This window comes from Chelonoidis abingdonii, chromosome 7, assembly GCF_003597395.2.
Source record: "Chelonoidis abingdonii isolate Lonesome George chromosome 7, CheloAbing_2.0, whole genome shotgun sequence".
Taxonomy (NCBI): domain Eukaryota; kingdom Metazoa; phylum Chordata; order Testudines; family Testudinidae; genus Chelonoidis; species Chelonoidis abingdonii.
In genome coordinates, this window is record NC_133775.1 from 30,762,844 (window position 1) to 30,783,640 (window position 20,797).

Genomic DNA, 20,797 nt, shown 5'->3' on the forward strand with positions numbered 1-20,797 from the left:
ATAGGTCTGTGAGCCAATAATGACTGTCTGGCCCAATAAGAGGCTGTAAGTATCGCCGTGGCCACATCCTGACTGATCTTCCTTATGACTCTTTGGGGGATGGGGAGAAAAGCACAGAGAAGCCAATGAAGCCAGGAGATGAGGAAAGCATCTTGGAGTGACCCTGGCCTCGGTATCTGCTCTGGAGCAGAAGACAAGGCAAGATCTACCTCAGGGAGCTGCATCAGTGGAATAAAGGCTTAAGAAGAGAGTGACCACTCGTGGCTGGCTGAGTACTGTCTGCTGAGGCAATCCACCAGATCTTTGTTTGCTTCTGGTACGTGAAGGACCAAGGGAATTATCCTGTGAAGCTGGTACCATGTGCACAGCTTGATTGCTTCCTGACACAATGGGATAAAAAGGTATCTCCCTGCCTGTTGATGTGCACTGTGGAGGTGTTTCCGTCACGATATGTACTGTGGTTCCTTTCAAGCACAGTACTGCAGAGACAGGTGCTAATGGTATTGGTACTGGGGCCAGGGTTGGGGTCAATAGTTAGTAATCGGTCTGCTGGTATTGTTAAGGACTGTGGTACTGGTAAGTCTAGCACTGAAGATGCCAGTGAGGAGTCATTGCCAGTATTGAGCTTCATGGCACAGTGCACTTAATTCTACATGGAGCTGGATGCAACGGAGAGTAACCCCCGGTAGTCTGTCCAGGGAGATCAGGCATGTGGGCTTGTGAGTTAAAAATGTTGGAAGGCCCATGACTAATTTCTTTGCTATCTCCCATTCCAGAAAGAGGATTGATGCCATGAGTTACCCCTTGAGCATAGCTCATATCTTCCCTGACTCAACAGAGTGGAGGCGGTACCAGGATTTGGCGCTGATTAGCAAAACTGGTTTGGAAGACTGAGGACAACTGAGTGAAGAGGATGTGGACCCTTTCTTGGTACTAGCAATGGGAGCCTTCCAGGTAGAGTCTTTACTTACAGGAGGACTAAAGCAGCGGGATCTCTGAGAGAGCCTTTTTTAAAGTAAAGGTTGCAAGCCTGAAAAATGGGAAGGGTAGTGGAGTTTTCAAGGAGGATGGGAAGGAAGAGAAAGGTCAGAAGTGAGATTAGAGAGTCAGAGACTAAGATGAACATGGTGGGGGTGCCAGCAGAGATGGAAGAAGAGGAACATTCTTGATGTTCTTTTTCTTTTGGAAAAAAAAATGGCAACATCCTAGGCAGACAAAGTGAGACTGAGGAAGCCTAATAAAACATTTACTGACATTTATTTACAGAAACAAAAATACCTTTATACCAATTAGGCCGAGCCAAATAGTGTTGATGTCATACTAAACTTTCTCAGAGTTCATGGGGCTCTTTAGATCCAGGGCTTTAGTTTGGCTAACATAAGGAAGCCAACTGCAAAGTTTGGATCCAGATCACTACAGGTTTGAGCCCATCTCTGCTTATTATGGAAGAGGATAGATATCTGCCAAAGGTAGTGTATTAAGTCAGAGTCCTTTGGCATCCCCATAACTCCCTTTTGGCACACTGGTACATTCCAAAAATCAAATTGAATGTGTTAAGTATAAGTATTATAAAGGAAAGGAAAAGGAAAACAACTACATGAAAAAAGTGATCATGGCCATAAACTATGTTAAAAAATTAGGCCATAAACTTTCATTTGCAAGGATTTCTGTACAACTCTCTAATGACAAAAATCTCTTTATAGAAGCCTCCCTGACATAAGCACTTTTATGGAAAATGGATCAGAGACCAGATCCCACATCTAACACATGTGTAAGGAAGACCAAGCATATTGCCAGGGCACATGTTGTGTGTTAGAAACTGAACTAGAGTGCAATAATTGGAAACATATTTTATATTTAGTGCAAAATAGAGTATATAGTAATTTTTAAAAAGGCTTGGTTAGAGAGAAGAGGATATTCATTCAGTACCAAAAGGTTCCCGTGTCAGCAGTTACCTGTCAGGCTATATAAACTAACATTTACTTTTAAGTCAAAAGAAAACTTTCCAATAAAGCATCATTTCATATAGAATTCAAAATTTCACCATATTCATAAGACATAATGTTAATGACATAATACAAATAACCATGCAATATTTTCTTGCCACAAGAAAATCTTTATATTATTGTACTCTTTTCTTTCTATTTATTTCCATGAAACTTTCCTTGCATCTGCACATTCCTCCCAGCTGGAAGATGAGATCTAACCTGTAACAATGCAATAATTACTATCTGCTTGTAAGGATTTATACACAGACATTTTTATCAAGAGCCTATAAACTTCAGTCTTTGCAAAGAGTTTCCTTCACCTGGGTATAGTATTTAAAAACCAAAACCAAAATCAACCAACATCCAGATTTCAGCACATCAAAATTAAACTGATTAAGTCAGTTTCTTTCTATGTTAATTTTAACAAAACAACCACTACTCAAAGAACAACCATATTACAAACCTGAGCTTCTATTATTTTATGTCATACGAATATACCTAGATATGTGTTTTCAACTTTTAATATGAACCCCCCCCAACCTTTGAAACTAAAGTCTAGTCTCAGACCAATTTCACCAGCCATGCATTATGAGACATAATAAGAGTTGGTATATTTAGATTAGTTTGATCTTATTTTTAATAGACAACAGCAAAAATAAATTAATAATTACAAGGTAATGCAGCTTATTTGCAATAAATAAATAATAAATAAATAAAAACAGACCAAATGGTTGTGCACCTAGCAAGGCACCCGCTGTACCCCTGCAACAGCAATGCACATCACAGCTAACAATATGGAAAGAGAGGCATGCTCAAAAAAGCCACTCTGTTCCCTCCTCACAAAGGAGGGGGTGGAATCTTGGCCTGCCCACATAGTGTGCCAGCTAACACCACTGTGCTGGCTTTCTGAGGAACAGAACGTTGTGCTGCGGATAGACCCAGAGCTTTTCATTACCTCCCCAGAGCAGCAAGGGAGCTGGGAGAGGGATTGTGACTCTCTTAGTCACAGCATCACTCCTGACTGCTCCAGAGGCAGTGCCAAAATGCAGATCCTTTGGATCCAATAGATAATTGGATCTGCGTTCATTCAGAGTTTTGAAGATGAAAGCAAAGACCCCAAAATGAAGCCCAAATCTGATCAGTGCTAACGCAGAGTGCAGAGAATTAGTTTTAAAGGCTGTCCTGTCTCCAGACTGCTGCGAACATGGAACAAAAAGGACCTGAAATGGAAAAAGGATTGAGAAAATTCTGACTTCCTACACATAGAGGGGGAATTTAGCTTTAATGGGGTCATCTCCTGGACCCAAGACACTTCCTTTGTCAATGCCACATAACTATTTGCCAGAAGCTGTCTGTATGACTGTAAGTGAGGTACAACATACTTGGGTCATATTACTTATCCTTCCAGAGAGACTCCAAAAAGTTGTTTTTTTTAAAAAAAAAAATATATTTTATTCTGTAATGGTTAGGAAAGGCTTTTCACTGTGGGGAAAGGAAGGAGGTAAAGGAAAAATTCTTCCTCAGATGAACCTAAGGCCCTATAGCAAGGTGGTTTACTTGGAGAAAGGAACAATGACGAGAATATAAAAGTTTGCATGCACACACACCTTGCTCATTCTAATGCTGCCTTCCCCATCCATTTTTGTCCTTGTAGCTTTCCCATTTTTTTCTTTGTTTATATAACATGGTGCTGCTGTTGCTATACCCGGCAACAAAGCTCTCTCAATTTCAAATAGAACAGAAATAACACACACTCTCTCCCTAATCAAGATCAGATCTGACCCATAAGCAGTACTGTTTCTTCTAAATTTTGAAACAAACCTGAGATACTGAAGCATATTACAGTGCCATCATTTACTATGCAGACTGAATTGGCTTTGATTTACAATACCATGAGCCAGGAGCTCAGGGAGGAAAATTGAATATGCTTACCAAATTTAGTCTTTTCCAAAACCTTTAATGCCTTGTGCTACACGTATTTGCTGTTGACACTGCATTCTGAGTTAGGCAAAAAGATGATGGTAGGCTAGAACATTGCCCCATGTGCAGGGCCTGACAACTAAACAGCTGTTTGATCACAGTTTCTGAATTTCACTGCTACGCTTATGCCACTTGGCAAGCTAAGTTTTTTGGTGTGTGATCTGTATTAATAGTCAATGTTAAAATTTCAGATCAATTTCCTGCCTCAGCGGCTTTGTACCAAAAATGTTAGGAAGGGAACATAAGATCTATAGGTGCTTTACTCATGACTATATTCAGAAGCACAAGGTTAGAAAGGCAGATGCCCTTGTCCTCTGTTCCACACAGTGGGATCTGACTATCGGTTTTGTTAAAATTTTCTGTCCTTTGAAATAGTTATTTGGCAGTAAATCAGTCATCTGAGTAAAAGCCTCTGAAGCTACTTATCTGGGATATGTACATCCTGCTGGGGAAATATATTGATTTTGCAGCAGATAGCTACAGTCTCACTGGAACCTTCAAAGGTGCAGTTGCCAGACTCCAGAATGAATATTAGAAAGAGAAAACATGCTGGCATCACTGCTTTATCCACAACTCAAAGATACAAATATCATGAGCCAACTTCTACTTTCAGAAACACTGTAGGAAATCCAGAGTAATTATTCCAGAGTTACACCAGTATAATGTACCAAAAGTCCACCCCATACTTCTCATCTAAGATGACAGAGTGCTGGCAGGATGTTCCCATAAGCAAAGGGTTGGAAGTCAGTCTTTTTCCACCTTCTTCCCAGATGCCATGTGATGACACTACTCATGTTAAAAAATAAAATGTTTTCTTGGATCATTACGGTGTACAAAAGAGGTGCATTAAACTTTGAGAGGCAGACTGACACTCATGAAAATGAGTGAAAATGAATACACATACTCTATGAATGTCTGTAAGGATCCACGGGTCTAGAATGCAGGGTTGTGGGGTCCTTGGATGACTGATGCTTCCACATCACCACTGGGGAGCCAGGTGAAGGAGCATCCAACAATTACTGGAGGGTTACACACCTCAGGAAGTATTGCCCCAAAAGACCAGAGTGACACAGAACCCTGAGAACACCTTTTTGGTCCACACCAACTATTTAAACCAAGAAGTTGCCCTGGGAGCTGTCTGAGCAAGAATGCAGACTCCAGCTTGCTGCTGCTACCAGCCCTGTCTTTTGCCTTGTCTTGCTCCTGATTCCCACCATCGATCCTGGCCCAGCTTGACCTTGATATGCATCTTCTGACTTGGCTTGGTAACTAGTCTCGACTCCTGCCTTCGACCCCTGCCCAGGGGACACTACTGGCCCAGCAGCCTATGCCCCAGCCATTACAATCGCATTTCCTTGATCATCAGTGAGGTAGCTCCCAAATGTCTCTTCTCACATTCTATCTTCACAGGTGACCTTGATATACACATAGACTGCTACAGATGAATGTAAAGGAAGGTAGCTAGAGAACTGGTGGTAAAAACATTATGCTGGGTGTAAATGACTGTGACATAAAGCGTGTTTGAAGTCTGATGCCATTGCTGTCCAGAATACAACAAAGCGGTTCTTTATTTCCAGCATAGCATCTGGTGAACAGGATTTAACAGATCTCTTCTGAATGGTAGATGTCATGCTGCCTTCCACAAGTAGCACAGCTGAGCATTTGTTGGACGTTGTTATTCCATTTTGCAGATAAGATTGCCTGAATTTGGAACAAGATGCTGTTGAGATGACAGCACACGCTTGTGCAGGAATTGTTGGACTCACTCTTGTATGGTTTAGTTTTCTTCTTTGCCGGTGCAGACCAGATGGAGAGCTAATTTAAATCAAGATTGGATTTTTTTCTAAAATAGATGCTCTAAGGATTATTTTCAGGAAATTCCGTGATCTGTGCTGTACAGGAGGTCAGACTAGATGATCACAATGGTCCCTTCTGGCCTTGGGATCTATGAAGCTATGTTCCCCATAGCTCTCTTATCTGAAGTGCTACAGAGTTCCATTTTGTCACTCCTCTAACATGTATGCGATACTTTTAGGTGGAGATGATAATGAGGTAGCGTGGACTAAGGTGATTCCAGTATCTGGAGCACACTCAGGGCTGGTCTCTTTGGCTGCTAAGGACACGAGCTTTACACAGTGCAAAATGACCTTAAAACAGCTGGTGACTTCTCACAGAAAATTCCCCATGTGTGGGGAAACTTCACTGGCGCAGGGCTGCTGGAGATAGTGCTGGCACTTCCTACACCAGCCACTCCCCCTCAGTGCAAGGGGGAGGTGGGTGCATGATGGAGCTCAGCTCCACTATACCTGATTCTCCCCTAGTGTAAGAGGCCTTATACCAGCAGCATAATTTAGAGGACAATTCCACTTGGGCAGCACTGAACAGGGAACCATAACTAGGCTGCACCCAAGGCTGTGCTCAGATATAGCAGAGAATAAAGGCTTCTGTCTCTGCTTTACTGGATCTGGTTGGAATGGTTGACCAGTTTATCCAGTGACATGCTGGGATTGGGATGAGAGTGAACAGCCCTCTGGATTTGGATGGATTATGCTGGTAGGCTGGGGGAAATAGCCAGAAGAAATATGTGTGATGATAGCAGCTCCCTCAGCGTAGGTAGCTTGTCCACTTTTCTTTCTTCAGGTTCATAACTTGGGGTCTTATTGGATCAGTGAGCTGTTTCTGAAGGTCAAGATAGAAGTAGGGGCCAAATGGTGTTTTTAATAATCTGCACATGGCCTTTTCTTTTGAAATGATCCCTTAACACAGCAGATTCATACTATTGTCATCTTGAGATCAGATCAGTGCAAAGGACTATCTCATGCTGCCTCTTATAGCAATTAGAAATTTCAGCTGGTAAATACGGTGGTGGCCTCTCTGTTGAATGGTTGTTCTTGCATGGAGCATGTCACACTTGTGCTTCATCACTTTCACTTCCCCTTCATTTGGGAGGGTCAATTTAAGATGCTAGTTCTGATCCATCAAACCATAAATGGTTTGGGGTGCTGGGTACTTCAAAGATTACCTCTCTCTTCATGTGGGATACCATGGCATCTGAAATCAGCTGATTAAGGGCTTTAACTTTGCAATTTTCTTCTTAAATTGGTACACCAGAGCCTGAATTGGTTGACCTTCAGGTCATGTCACAACGTTTATCTGTTTTCCAGTGCTTTTCCTGAGGGGGATGGCTAAGTGATTGATGTATACTGTGAGTTACATGGGATCTGAGAGGGGTTTTAGTCTTTGAGGTCTACAGTACAGATGAAAAGCATTATATAAATGTAAAACATTGTTATTATTAATGAATGAATACATATACTCTATGAACGTCTGTAAGGATCCACAGGTCTAGAATGCAGGGTTGTGGGGTCCTTGGATGACTGATGCTTCCACATCACCATTGGGGAGCCAGGTGAAGGAGCATCCAACAATTACTGGAGGGTTACACACTATAAATCCTTAATAGTCTCTTTTTCAAATCTTTATGAAGTAGGTTTTTGAGAATGGCTGAGCTACTTGTGTCTTCTAATGCTCTGATTGACCCCACACCTTCACTATCATTTCTTTGAAAAATGTTTTACTCAGTTTGCTTTTCTTTTTCTTGCTGTTTCCAATTTTTGTTTGTGCATCCCCAGAGTCCAGATTTTTCACAATAGTTCACAGAACTGTCTACTTATCCTCTTGAAAATTCACTCAAAGCCCCTTTAATCTTTTCTTCAAGCAAAGAGAATCGCAATTTTCCATTCCCCATAAATTAAACATCCATTCCCTGGGGCCAATCTTGCTACATTTTGCCTCTGCAGGAGGTGGGGAAATTATTTACATGAGTTCTTCCCAAAAGTAACTCCACATCTCCTAGATACAATTGCTATCCACAATTGGGCATACTTGTTTAAATGTATTTTAACAGGTCATTTGTGAAGTGCTAGGATTATTTTTTCAGAGTTTGTGTTCTATGCCTCTGCTTTGGTTTGTCATTTTGACACTAACTGTACATTGTGCTGTTGACAGCTTCTCTGTTTTTCCTGAATTTTTGCAGTGATGTTATTAGGGAGAAACGTTCATTAACCTCCCATCCGGCTATTCATAGTCTTTTACTGCCTGGATGAACTCTAGCATTACCAAACAGTAACACAGCCCTAGCAGGCAACTGTTTTAATCTCAGAGAATTTCAGTTTTATGGTACAAAACCCATAAAACAATCACCTTCTTAAAATGTCTGAAGTCATCCATGCGTCGGGATGTGCTCTATACAACACAGATGCAGTATTTGTTTTGATGTGCTTGAAGCAACATGGTTTCAAAGATTTGCCAACTGCCAATAATTCAAGCATATGAAACCCACATGCCAGCACAGTGAGATTTTTTTCCCTTCTCACCCAGATGCAATCTTCTCAGTAGCTGGAGCCAATGTTTCTTTTGGGATGGTTTCCAAAAGATCATCTCTCACTGGTATTGTAAATTTGCTCTGGCTGCAGTCCCTTATTAAATTAACCAACCACTGTCTAAATGGATCTATTGATTCCATAGCGGATGATTATCTCATCAGCAAGTCAGTTTCTGATTCTGCTCAACCAAACGGCACCAGCCAAAAATGGGACTTGACCATATAAACCACGGTGAAACAGAAGCAGCTTGTACGTTAAAATCATACCTGCTTTGAACAGCTGACAGGTTTTACACTACTAGACCATATGCTGATAATAGCTTTGTTCAAGGCTTTATCATAGCAGCGTTTCAGTTTCCTTTATCCTTATTTGGACCATACAGAACTCATAAAGCCATCCAAGCCAAGTACCTTTGTTTTTGTTCTTGTTGGGCTCAATCATACGGGCATCAGGAAGAATTTTTTATTTTTATATCATGTTGTACAATGGGCTAGCTACATTGTGGGAATGCGGTGTTTCATCATCTTCTGAGGCATCACATTTTAGATTATATGGATCAGTTGGTCTCATCCAATGTTTGGCAATTCTGTGTTCTGATGTAAACGTTACACCAAATCCAAAGCAATGCCTTATTAATATTACAGTATGTCTCTTCTTCATCTCTGCAGCTACTTTTTAAATCTGGTTACATTTGACAATCTACTTTCCTGTGTAATTTTGATCCTGATGAAAGTAGTTGGGGAATGATTCTGTTCAGTACATCACTTTGATTTTAAGCTTCATTTTGGTTACTTTTTTGGCCAAGGATTGTTATGGACCCATTACAACAGCATTTATTAGACAAATAATATTTTCCCCTCAAGTAAAATTGAAATGTAGAGTTACAAGTGTTTTAGCAAAAGGATCTTACGTGACTGTAGTGTAAGCATCCATAGATGCTTCAGATAGCTATCCACAAGCATGCAGAGAGGAATAGAAGGAAGTGTAAAATGAGTTTTAAATACAGAAAATGGTGAAAATCTTCTGGATTTAAAGAACATTCTTAAGCAGTTCAATTTCCATCAGTAAAATAGTTGGCACCATGATTCATGAGAAATTGAGAAAATGGGTTGTTTTAAAGAACTTTTCTATGTACTTTTTATTTCTAATTTCATATAGAAGTTCATAAATATTATAGCTGCTAAAGTACATAGAGTTAAATCCAACAGGCAGCTGAATACTGTTGAAGGAGGTGCACAGGGCAAAGCATTAAGCCCTAGCAACCTAATTTTTACTCAGCAGCCTTGGAGAGAGATTTCTGGGTAATGAGAAAAAATAGGAACTGTGCTCAAATTCAGATAAAGCTTTGACTTTTAAGGGGTTTTGTGCCTGAGGCTTTGGAAAATTCCACTGTACATCCACCCTGAAGGCACATAGGAGTAGGAGGAAAGGGAGTGTGTTGAGGGACTCAGGGCCTGGCCAAGGACTAATAGTCTAAGTGCAATCCTGTACGTGGAAATGAAAGCCCTAATCCAGCAAGAAGGCTGTGTGTAATTCTAAGCACATGAATTAGTCTCACTGACCCTAGATCAGGGCTTATGTGCACAGCGAGCATGTTCACAATTTCAGGATAACCAGCTGGAGATCTTCTCCAGTTGAGTGTATGGAAAAACCGACCTTAAGAGGGACTTGGAGCAGAAGCTGTCATTTGGGCCAATCATGTAGATAGAAATGCTTGCTACAGCTCCCAAAAGGACAGCAGCTCAGTGCCCCTTGATATATGCCATTCCAGGCAGATGTTCTTTCTGGACCATTAACCATGTAGTGACCGAGGCCCCAGCATACTTCATCTTACTGGATCATGAATAACAAAGCATCATGCTTAGAATCCCTCCAGCTGGCTTTGTCTTGCTCATGTTCAACCCTTGTGTATTGCTGCAGGCCGACGTCTGTGTTCAGCAGGGCTTACCCTGAGAAAGCTGTTCACTGTAGAGTAATCCTTTTGATGCTTTGGCCAAAAGCTATAGTCCCATCAGCTTAAATAAAAAATAAATAAATAAATAAAATTAAAAAAAAGCTGTCTGGAACCAGGGGACAGGAGAATAAAAATGGTGACAACCATTAAATTAGTACTTTTAATAAGGTGGACTCCTCATGTCGTTTGCTAATTAACAGTAAATAAAGTTATTTTTTTAAAAAATCTCTTTTAGTAACATATCCAGAGAATTTGCAAGCTTTTATCTGGAGATTTTGATTATGTTTTCTGATGCAGTATAACAACTTTGTTCACTTCAATTGCAGGTTTATAAGTATATGCTATGTAATCTCAGATGAAAAGCGGAGTCAATGAAGTTTATTATTAAGAAAAAAGAGGATAGGCAAAAAAAGAGCAATAAATAAAGCTAAGAAAAAATAATAAAATCATCATATGCCAAGTACAGCAACTAACAAGATTTGTGGCTGCCATTCCCCTGATCATTTTGCTTGTATTGTCTGATTAGACTGTAAGGGTATGTGTATACAGGCGAGTCTCATCTTACATGCATTTGACATGCACGAATTCAGCTTTGCGCGGTTGGCAAAAACAAAACAAAACAAAAGCAAAAAAAGAGAAAAATGTAAATACTGTACCTGTAGTGTGGACGATTCCACCCGCCATTTCACTCAATGTAATTTTGACTATACGTGATTTTCGCTTTACGCGCTGACAGCAGCACGTAACCCCAGCGTAAGATGAAACTCGCCTGTACTACAGCATAACACCCAGGGCTTGCCCATGTCAGCTGACTTGGGCTTGCAGGGTTTGGGCTGTAGGGCTATAAAACTGCAGTGTAGACATTTGGGCTCAGGCTGGAGCCCCTGCTCTGGTACCCTTTTGCCTTGTGGGGTCCCAGAGCTTGAGCTCCAGCTCGAGCCCAAACAATTGGCAGAGACCGTGCGGGTTTTTCACTTTCCTCTATAGCATGGGGCATGGGTCACTGACAAGTTTAAATTAGAGTAAAGGGTAGATTCTCTGTAACTTGAAGTCTTTTAATCATGGTTTGACGACTTCAGTAACTCAGCCAGAGAATATGGGTTTATTACAAGAGTGAGTGGGTGAGGTTCTGTGGCCTGCTCCAGGTCTTTCATTGCAGTGTAGACATACCCTAATGCCCTGATAGGTCCTCAAAATTTTTTAGGTGCCTAACCCCAATTGATTTCAAGGTCTTTGGAGAGGAACTGTTTCTTTTTACATGTATTTGCAATGGGGCCCTTAACCTGATTTGGGCTTTTGGGCACAACTGTAATACAAAACAATAAATTATTTCATCTGTTCTAATATATTACATATTTAGTGGCCAGGATTTTCAATGTTCTTCTCTTTCAAAATTCACACGATTATAGTGATATTGGTTCTTGAATTCAAAGTTCATGAAGGAGGCAAGCAAAATGAAGGAATTCACTGGTGTGTCTTTGCTAACTATTATTATTACCAATACTGTGGAAGTGCTTAGAGGCATAGATCAGATGGGGCCCCATTGCACTTGGTACTACAGAAACATAGTAAATGACAGTCCCTGTCCCGAAGATCTTAGAATCTAAAAGATAGAACTTAAACACTTGAGTATGTGTGTGTAACAAAGGCTTTATTTTCTGCAGTCTGATGGGGAAAAAAAATCAAATAGGTGTATATTGGCATAGCAATGCTGGTAACATGGGTAGCAGAACTTATTCCACTCTCTCACACAGCTATTAAGTTTCAGTAAACATACATCTCTGAATCTCCCTGTGAGAAGAGTCTTCACTCATTTCAATCATAAATATGCACCCCCACCTATTATATCAGCATCCAATTCTCTCCTATCTTTGCACTGATTCAGCATCATTACAAAATATACACATTTCAAACCACTTTTTAACTTAGCCAGCCTGATTAAAAGCAATGATTTTGATATTTATAAACTGTTGAAGAAGTTCTGGGGTCAAGCTGTTACTAGTATATTTTATCTTTTTTAGATACGTTGACTATCATATCTGATATTAATAATACATATTATCCACATTTTATATATACACACATTAAGCACCAAGAACATGAAGCACAAATACTGTAACAGTGATATAGCCTAAACTGGCCTATATCATAATCCTATTCACTTAAGCTAAGTATCCCATAACTCCTTGCATTTGCTGAAACAAGTATTTGCATAAGCAGATAGGAAACTTGTAAACATCAAGATTAATTTGGTCTATGTCTTACTACAAGCTAGGGAGGTACCTTCATGGACCAGTACCTGGAATGCTAGTATCCATAAGATAGATAAGAAAGGAACAGAACAACAAGCTAGGGAACTGGGACAAACTGATTGGTTGGGTTTTAATGATGTGTGAAGAGATATGTAAACTTGTAAAATCACTGTATAGATAATACCAGCTGAAATTGTAACTTTGGGGAGCACACCTTCTGCATAAGGTGAATCTAACCTCACTGCACAAGATGGCTTCTTGGAGACTGGCATCGTACAGAACCTTTGTCCTGTACTATATTAATAAACCTGACTGACACTGGTTATCTTGAGTATATTTCATAACAAACCAAAGTATGGTCAAGCAATTGACTACACAACTTATCAATAGATATGATATATGATGTGCAGGTTTATTTTCAAAGTGGGCCAAGTGACTTAAGATGGGCCTGCCTGAGCGTTTTTAAAAATCTTGATTCTGGGGCCAGTTCCTTGAGCCATACCCGTGGCCCTCCTTCTGGGACCATTTAGTCCCAAGAGGCCTCCACAGACTTGGGTATGACTGAAGCTGTTCTGAAAGTTTCCTGATTGCTCAAACATTTGAGTTCATCTGGAGTTCCCAGAAGGCCATTTTCACCCATACAACTTACAGAAGTTTTTCAGAGCCCTTTACTGAAAATGGTTGAGAGAAATATAAAGCAAATATCTCAGACAGTGGTGAACCATTGCCAGTACAGTTCACAAATAACTAGCTGGAAAAAACTAAAGGAAGACTCCATATGAAGGAATATAATTTATTAGCACTATGTTCACTGTCTCTTGATTGACTTGAATGAGTTTTGGATCAGGCCCTTAACCTGCAGTTTTCAGTTTACCCATTAAAATGGGCTCAAACTGGTAAAACGCCAGATTAAAAGCTACATTCAGTCAAAAAGCAATTTAATCAGGGACTTTCTTATTAACAGGAATGATTCTGAAGCACCCTTTAGGCATAATTCCATGGTGTGGAAAAGGAGGGAACGCTGTATTTTTAAAAAATATCATGTGCACCTCAGTTTACGTGTGTGATATTATCCTGCCTGAGTGCAAGGAGTTAAATCAAAGGAAGCTGTTGGGGCAGGGGAATGAAATGGGAAGCAAAACCATGGCAAAGTTAAGGCATGGTCCAGAGAATACTATAGGCCCTTGAGGAAACAATAGGGAAACTATTAATTGGAGAATCCCTCCAGCCCGGCTCCAACTAAGCTGGCAAATGTATTCTTCCCAGAGCCTAGGGAAGAATAGGGATTGAGTGGACTGTCTGCTAACCAGGAAGGAGAAGTGACAGGCAGACAGAGAGACACACACAGCAACTACAGGAAGCAAACTGTCTTCCCCAGCCTAGAGATGGAGGTAACTGGCTGAATGGAACTCTCCAAAAGCTCATAAGAAAAGATTTAAAGTTTAGCTAAAGGGAAACAGGTGTAGAGGCCTTTTTATTTTTATCCATTGCTGTGTGCTATGTACCTTTGGGTGAGTAAATAATGCTTTGATTCGAAGATGCTGTTTTGGAGTCACTATAATCACCTGTTGCCACAGGCTCTTGGAGGAAAAGGGTTTCCAACTGCCAAACACAGGGCCTCTTGTGTTAACATAGCTTGAAAACATAGGGGCTGTAGCCCAGGGATCCAGTCAGAACGGCTGGACTGCAGGAAGCCAGGCCTGATACCTGAGGGGTGCACTCAAGAGGAGAAAGCAGAGCTCACCATATAACCAGGAAAAATGGTTTTAAAACAATTTAAGTCAACAGAATTATTACAACATACAGCTCTCAAAATGACTTGTAAAATAAATTAAGCTAGAAAGAGCATCTAAGCTTACTGCTTCACCAGTTTTTCCAAGGTTTCCTTGATCTCCTGGTTCTCCCTGTTAATGCAGAAAACAGTTTATTATAAATTTCACTTCTTTCAGGAGGGTGCTTTAAACTTCTCCATTTTCCCAAGTTCCCTTTGTGTTTCATTTTCTATACAAAACCTAAGCAGTAAAATTATACACACTTAACAAAAACAATAGTTTTGCCTTTCTGATCAGGCATTGTTTGGTTCTCTCTTATCTCCCCCACCTTTAGATTCGTATCTTCCTTTTGTCAAATGGAAATTAAATACAAATACACTATATAATTCCTTCCATTAGTTCATAACCGCTTCTAAAAGCAAATTTTACTTGTAAATAGTCTGTTAATTTGACAATACATCATGGGGGAAATTGTCTGCATAGACTATAATAATATTAATATTAATCAGATATTTAACTCTTCAGTTGCTTTTCCAAATTTGCACTGTTCCACATTTATGATGGTTTTGCCAGACACCCTACTTTACACAGCAGCTAAATTCTAAAAAACTCAGGTTACTCTTCCAAAATGCTACATTAGAAAGAGATAGGAGTATTATAGGAGCAATTCTACTCTCAATTATTACGCTGCAAGTCTTGCAAATCCATAGAAGCTACACAGAGTCCATGGTGGATTTACACTGATATATTTTAGAGCAGATTTTTACAAAAGAATGTCACTGTATTAATTATCTTAGTAACACTACAGAAGTGGCAGTATCAGCCTTGCTATCCCATCAAATATTGCTTTGAGGAGCACTTGCTGTTATGTTGGCTCAGCTGTGAGGCATTGTGCTTCCCTGCAGCTCAGTGCCATGGAAGTCCTTTAAAGGCAAAGGGACTGAACTCACACCAGCCTTCCCAACATGTGTCCTAATCCTCTCCTTTCTTCCTGCCTCCACACCCCCATGCGCCTAACATTCATACTAACCCTCCTCTTAGCTTCCTCAAATTTCCATTTATCCTCCCTCACAGAGCCATATGGAGGGACAGCAGCTGCTATCCATGTCCCCCAACCCTGTTGGGAATATTCTTCACTCTCCCAATTGAGGAACCTGCAAGTAAGCAGATTCACTGGCTAGATTATGTCAGTGAGTGACCTCCTCTCAGGTGCCCCCTCGTGGCCACAAGACCACTCTGCAAGTGGTCCCTCACCTCAGTTTTCCTCTTGAGTTCACAGTAAGTTCAATACAAGCATGTCCTTAAGTCCATTACAATTTATTAACCAAAACACAGTGCAAACATCCCAAAACAAAAAAGTCCCACAACACAGTTCACATCATCCCTGTTCAGGTAATCTTTAAAAACCCAGCTCCTTTTTCACCATCCCAATGTCTTCCACTAGACCCGAATTCTTTATCAGTTGTTCTCTGTCCCACCACCAGGACTGCCACCTGATACCTTCCTTCTGGGGCACAATCCCCCTCTTCCCAGTGGCAACTCCCACAGTCTCTCCACTTAAAGTCTTGCCTGGCTCTTCTGGGACTCAGCTTCCCGGTAAGGAGTTGCCAGCACCAGCAAGTAAGGCCCTCTGCTGCTCCCCAACCTTCAGCCGTCTGGATCCAGCTCACCAACTTAGAGTTCGTAAGCATCTCCTTTTGCTGCTCCTTCCCACTTTCAACCCTCTCCAATCCTGGCTCGGGGAAACCTGCCAACAAACCCCTTACTACTCTCCTGCTTTCAGCCCTCTCCTAGGAACTACTCTTCCTGACTGAACCAGTGTGCTCTGACCCTCTTAACTCACTCACAGGTCTCTTATGTTTCCCAGATGGTGCCTCACCCTCTTAATTGGCTCAAACAGGGAGCAGCTGTACCGAAACAGGAGGGCTGAGCCCAATTTCCTTTAGTGGGCCAGCAGCCTTGTTAGAGTGTCTCTCTCTGGTGCACACATCTCTAACCAGGGTGTTGGAACAATTTTTATAGTGGGGGGTGCTGTTAATGGAAACCGTGTTTGTTATTACTAAATACTTCAAGTGAGGGCGTGTAGCAGCACCCCCAGTTCCAGCACCACTGACTCTAACTATATGCTGTTTTCATATATAAAACCCAGCAGTATTACCTTCAAGCCTTCTGATCCAGGTTCACCTGCATACCCTTTCCGACCTGGCCTTCCCTAAAATAATAAATAAAATTAAAAATTTCAAACATTTGACTTTTACAAAAAATATATCTCCATTTCCTACTTTCCCTACTCATCACAACGTCGCTCTCAGAAAAGCTATTTAATTACATTTATTAAATGTTTAAATATAATACACTGTCTACTAACTTTATTGTACAGTGCATTTTACAGCCACTTTTCTGAAAATATGCTATTGAATATAAAAGAAAATACGGTACAATCAACAAAACCTGTACCAACTTTTACGACAGCCAATGATTTATTAGAGAACATTCATCAAAACCCAATGATGTAAGATCCATTTCAATTTCAGTTACAAGAGACCACAGAGGTGGCAGAGAACAGAAAGGAGCTAATTTGCTGCTGTCATAACACCACTGAAGCAGTTGGAGTAACACTGCCAGAGAATTTAATGACAGGTGTTCCAACTCTTCTCTCTATTGGACAGAATCAGCTCAAATTTCTTCTCTCCTTTGCTCAGAAAGAGTATTGTAAATTTCAACTTCCGAGTTGCTTTAGCTTTGGTTCGATGATTATGCTTGTTAACAAATCTTGCTGCTATGATAACTACTTAATTGTAGCATATTGTTAGCTTAGGAGAAGTATGGTACCATTAATGAGACTGAGACCACAGATGAGGAGGCCTTTAGAAACCTTTTACTGTGACTCTCTCTAGCTGCTGCCACTCGCACAAAACCAAACGGCACAGAAAGACAAAAAAGGGATTCTTCTCCTGAATTTTCACTTGGCTATTTGTAAAACTTTAATTGCGCCAAGGGCAGTCTTATTTTTATTGTGCCATTTATTTTTTTTTCAAATATGTCTTATTTCCTCAGAATAACTTGCAGCCTAGAAATCTTAGCCCAGTACAGTCACACAACAGTAGTGACAAGTTAGTCTTCCTAAGCGATGGCAGTTTCATTTACCACACTCCTGTTGAATATCCCCAAATTTCAATGACAACTGTTTATCCAAAAGTAAAGGTTTTAAGAACAATTGTATTTTAAAAGGACCATCTTGTTTTTTTAGAAATACATTGTGATACTGCAAAAGTTCAATACACCACTGCAAGTTATGGACATAACATGGCATATGCTGAGGATTATATCATTATTACACTTGGGACTGCAAAATGCCAAACACAATTACCCAGACCATTTGCAGTTAGCAGCTGCAAGTAAAATACATCGTGGAGCTCCTTGGTGCACAGTGAAAGCATGGCTGCTGCACAAGAGTGTACAGCAGGGGTAGGCAACCTATGACATGTGTGCCGAAGGCAGCACGCGAGCTGATTTTCAATAGCACTCACACTGCCCAAGTCCTGGCCACCGGTCTGCATTTTAATTTAATTTTAAATAAAGCTCCTTAAACATTTTAAAAACCTTATTTACTTTACATACAACAATAGTTTAGTTATATATTATAGACATAGAAAGAGACCTTCTAAAAAATTACTGGCATGCGAAACCTTAAATCAGAGAGAATAAATGAAGACTCGGCACACCACTTCTGAAAGGTTGCCGACCCCTGGTGTACAGCGTGGGTACTCTGTTGACCAGTGTGTGTATGCAGGAGGTGGATACTGAAGTCTCCCTCCTGGCTGTCTCCTTTGAGGTGGCTAGTCTCATGCTGTCCTTGTGCTCAGGGGAGCACAAACCCTATAGCTGTGCCCAGCTCCTAATGGGTGCAAACTATGTCTGAGATACTTGCAGTCCAAACACTTGAAACAAATATATACTAGGAGAACTGTGATGCTATACATAATGGACTCCTCTTAAAGGCTGATTGACAATACCAATGTAGGTGAAAAGCCTTAAAAGGGAAACTATAAGTATTGTACAGATTCTTGAAGTTCTGCTTAGCAGGAATTTTCAATCTTTTGAGCGTAACAGCTGCACTAGACTGAATGATTCTGACTCTAGGATCAACAGTCTGCATTGGGGCCTTCACTTACAGTATACCCATTAATCAGGGCAAAGTGCAATCAGAGCAATGGACACTAAGCTACTTCCTTATTTCTCAGAGCAAGGGCACAATCTGGGTCTTGGGGTTCTGTTACCTTGATTCTCTGTGACTGTACCTCTGCCTCAGTGCCAATGTCTGGGCATGTTACCTGACTGTCTGAGAATTCTCTGTATGTTTTGAGACTATATATTCTTACTAGGTTCCCATGATACAAACTTTAATCCCATTTTTTTTCTGGCAGCCACAATAACCCTAAAAGCATTCCATTTTGTTACACAAGTTTCAACAAGTCCGGACAGACACGTGCTTTTGTAATATTCTTTAGTTGTTATACATGAGTTAACTACAATCTCAGGGTGGCAATGCTGCCAGAGAGGAGGCAGTTACTGAAACCAACCCGTTTGAAATAGTCTTTGGCTGGCATCTTCCATGTGCTGAAGTTGGCATTGCAGTTTATGATCAGCAAGCACAATGCCATCTTAACATGAGGACACAAGTGCAGGTGCAGAAGAGACCATACAAGAGCATCAAATTAGTTACTTGAGGACATGATTCCAAATCAGAAGTATTGAAACTGTATCTCATCCTGACTTTACAAACTCTGGATTAAGGGCTATGCTGTCACTACCCTGCTCAGTGTTGGTTCAACCTTCCACCTTGGATCCAGTTACATGGGAGTGGACTAGAGAGAGGTATGGTAATAAAGCCTATGGCTTTGTGAAGAGTAGCCCCAGAACTGGAGAAAGCACAGTTTGCAAAAAAGTCACATGTCTATACATGGGTCAATGAGGTGAGGGCCATAAGTGATGGGCTTTTACAGGCTACTGCCTGCACAGGGGCTGTGAAACTATTCTGTTGGAAACAGATCTTCATTATTTACCCTCAGTAGCTCACAATATATAATCGTTTTACTTGGAATTCCCACAAGAAAAGTCTAACCTTCTAAAACGTAATGATAGATCACTAAATATTTATCATTTATTTCTACAAAGATTGTGAAGCAGTTTCTGCAACCTTTCTATTGTGCAGCACTTACTCTTCATTGAAGTAAATGGGACTAGTTGTATAAGTGTTACTCAACCTAAGTAAGGGTTGCAGAATCTGGCTTTATAGGATTATTGGTGTCATGTGATAAATTAGTTTAGGGGCACTTAAAGTTAGGATTTATACAGCTCAGCTACAGGAGTTATTTTATTGCAAATTTGCCATGCTAGCCAAGAATAATTTACAGTCTATAGTCTAACTGCAAAGAATAACTCTGAAATCCACGCCTATTGTTTAGTCTTGCTCAATAAATCTGAATATGTAAAACTGAAATTGGAGGAAAATGTACTTTTGAGTGAGTGATTAAATATTTCACTTGCTCTAGGAAACTGTAGTTATTAAATTCTGAGGTTAATAGTCTACCTGATGCTTTACTTTCTGGACTTTGTTGTGCCAACTTGCATTACATTGTTGCCTCTTCATATTAGCAAGCAAGTTTTCATCTACAGTATCTCACCAACAATTTCTTCAGGCGAAAAATGGTTGGAGCTTGCTCTGAATTATCTCTTTGGCTGAATTGGTATTGAAGAATCCACACCACATACACACGTTTCACAAAGTACCAGAATTTAGCAGATTCTCAAGTAATTATTCTCCCACCTCCACCCCATATTTCCTTTCCAATCATTGTTAATTGCCAAGATATTTTGGGTGCAGTTCAGATTAAACAGGTAAAACTGTGTGTAAATCTCTTGGTAAAATTTCCCAATGATATAAATGTCAGTTTAGGTCACATGTCAGATGAAAATTGATCATAAAATGGGTGAAAGTGGATATAAGTGGGAAAGCAGTGTAAAACTGAAAACAGATTTGACATTCAACGCATGTGCAAGATGAGTGTCATTTACACATTGAGGGGGAGAGTAACTGACAAGAAAACATACAACATAAGATAAAGTAAGGGTAGCCTCTCCTCATCCTACATCATTCTTGGAAAAGACACTTTAATGAAGTAAAAAAAACCTAAGGAAAATGATTTTTTTCTTAATGAATTATGGAATGCGCCAAGCCCCCTTCAAGAAAGAGAAATCAAGTGTACCCCTTTCACCCCCAAAATGGCCTACCCGTTTTAATTTCTACATTCTATGTTGCCCTCCTAACCCTGGCTAATCCTTCACATGACCACACCCCACAGAAGGGCAGGCACCACATTTTGGGATATGCTGCTATAACAGAATGATTGTAAATGCTCGCGGAGCTTTGCTGGGACATTCTACATCTTCCTAGGAGGAACAG

General features: G+C 40.5%; 1 protein-coding gene across 1 annotated transcript in view; it reads right to left on the reverse strand.

The window, feature by feature from the left end:
- COL24A1 (collagen type XXIV alpha 1 chain) overlaps positions 1-20,797 on the reverse strand; it is a 240,624-nt gene that overhangs the window by 86,367 nt on the left and 133,460 nt on the right. The window contains exons 23-24 of the mRNA XM_032779279.2: positions 16,490-16,543; positions 14,419-14,463 (exon numbers count right to left, since the gene is read on the reverse strand). Coding sequence (XP_032635170.1) covers positions 14,419-14,463; positions 16,490-16,543 — 99 coding nt within the window. The remainder of the gene's footprint in view (positions 1-14,418; positions 14,464-16,489; positions 16,544-20,797) is intronic.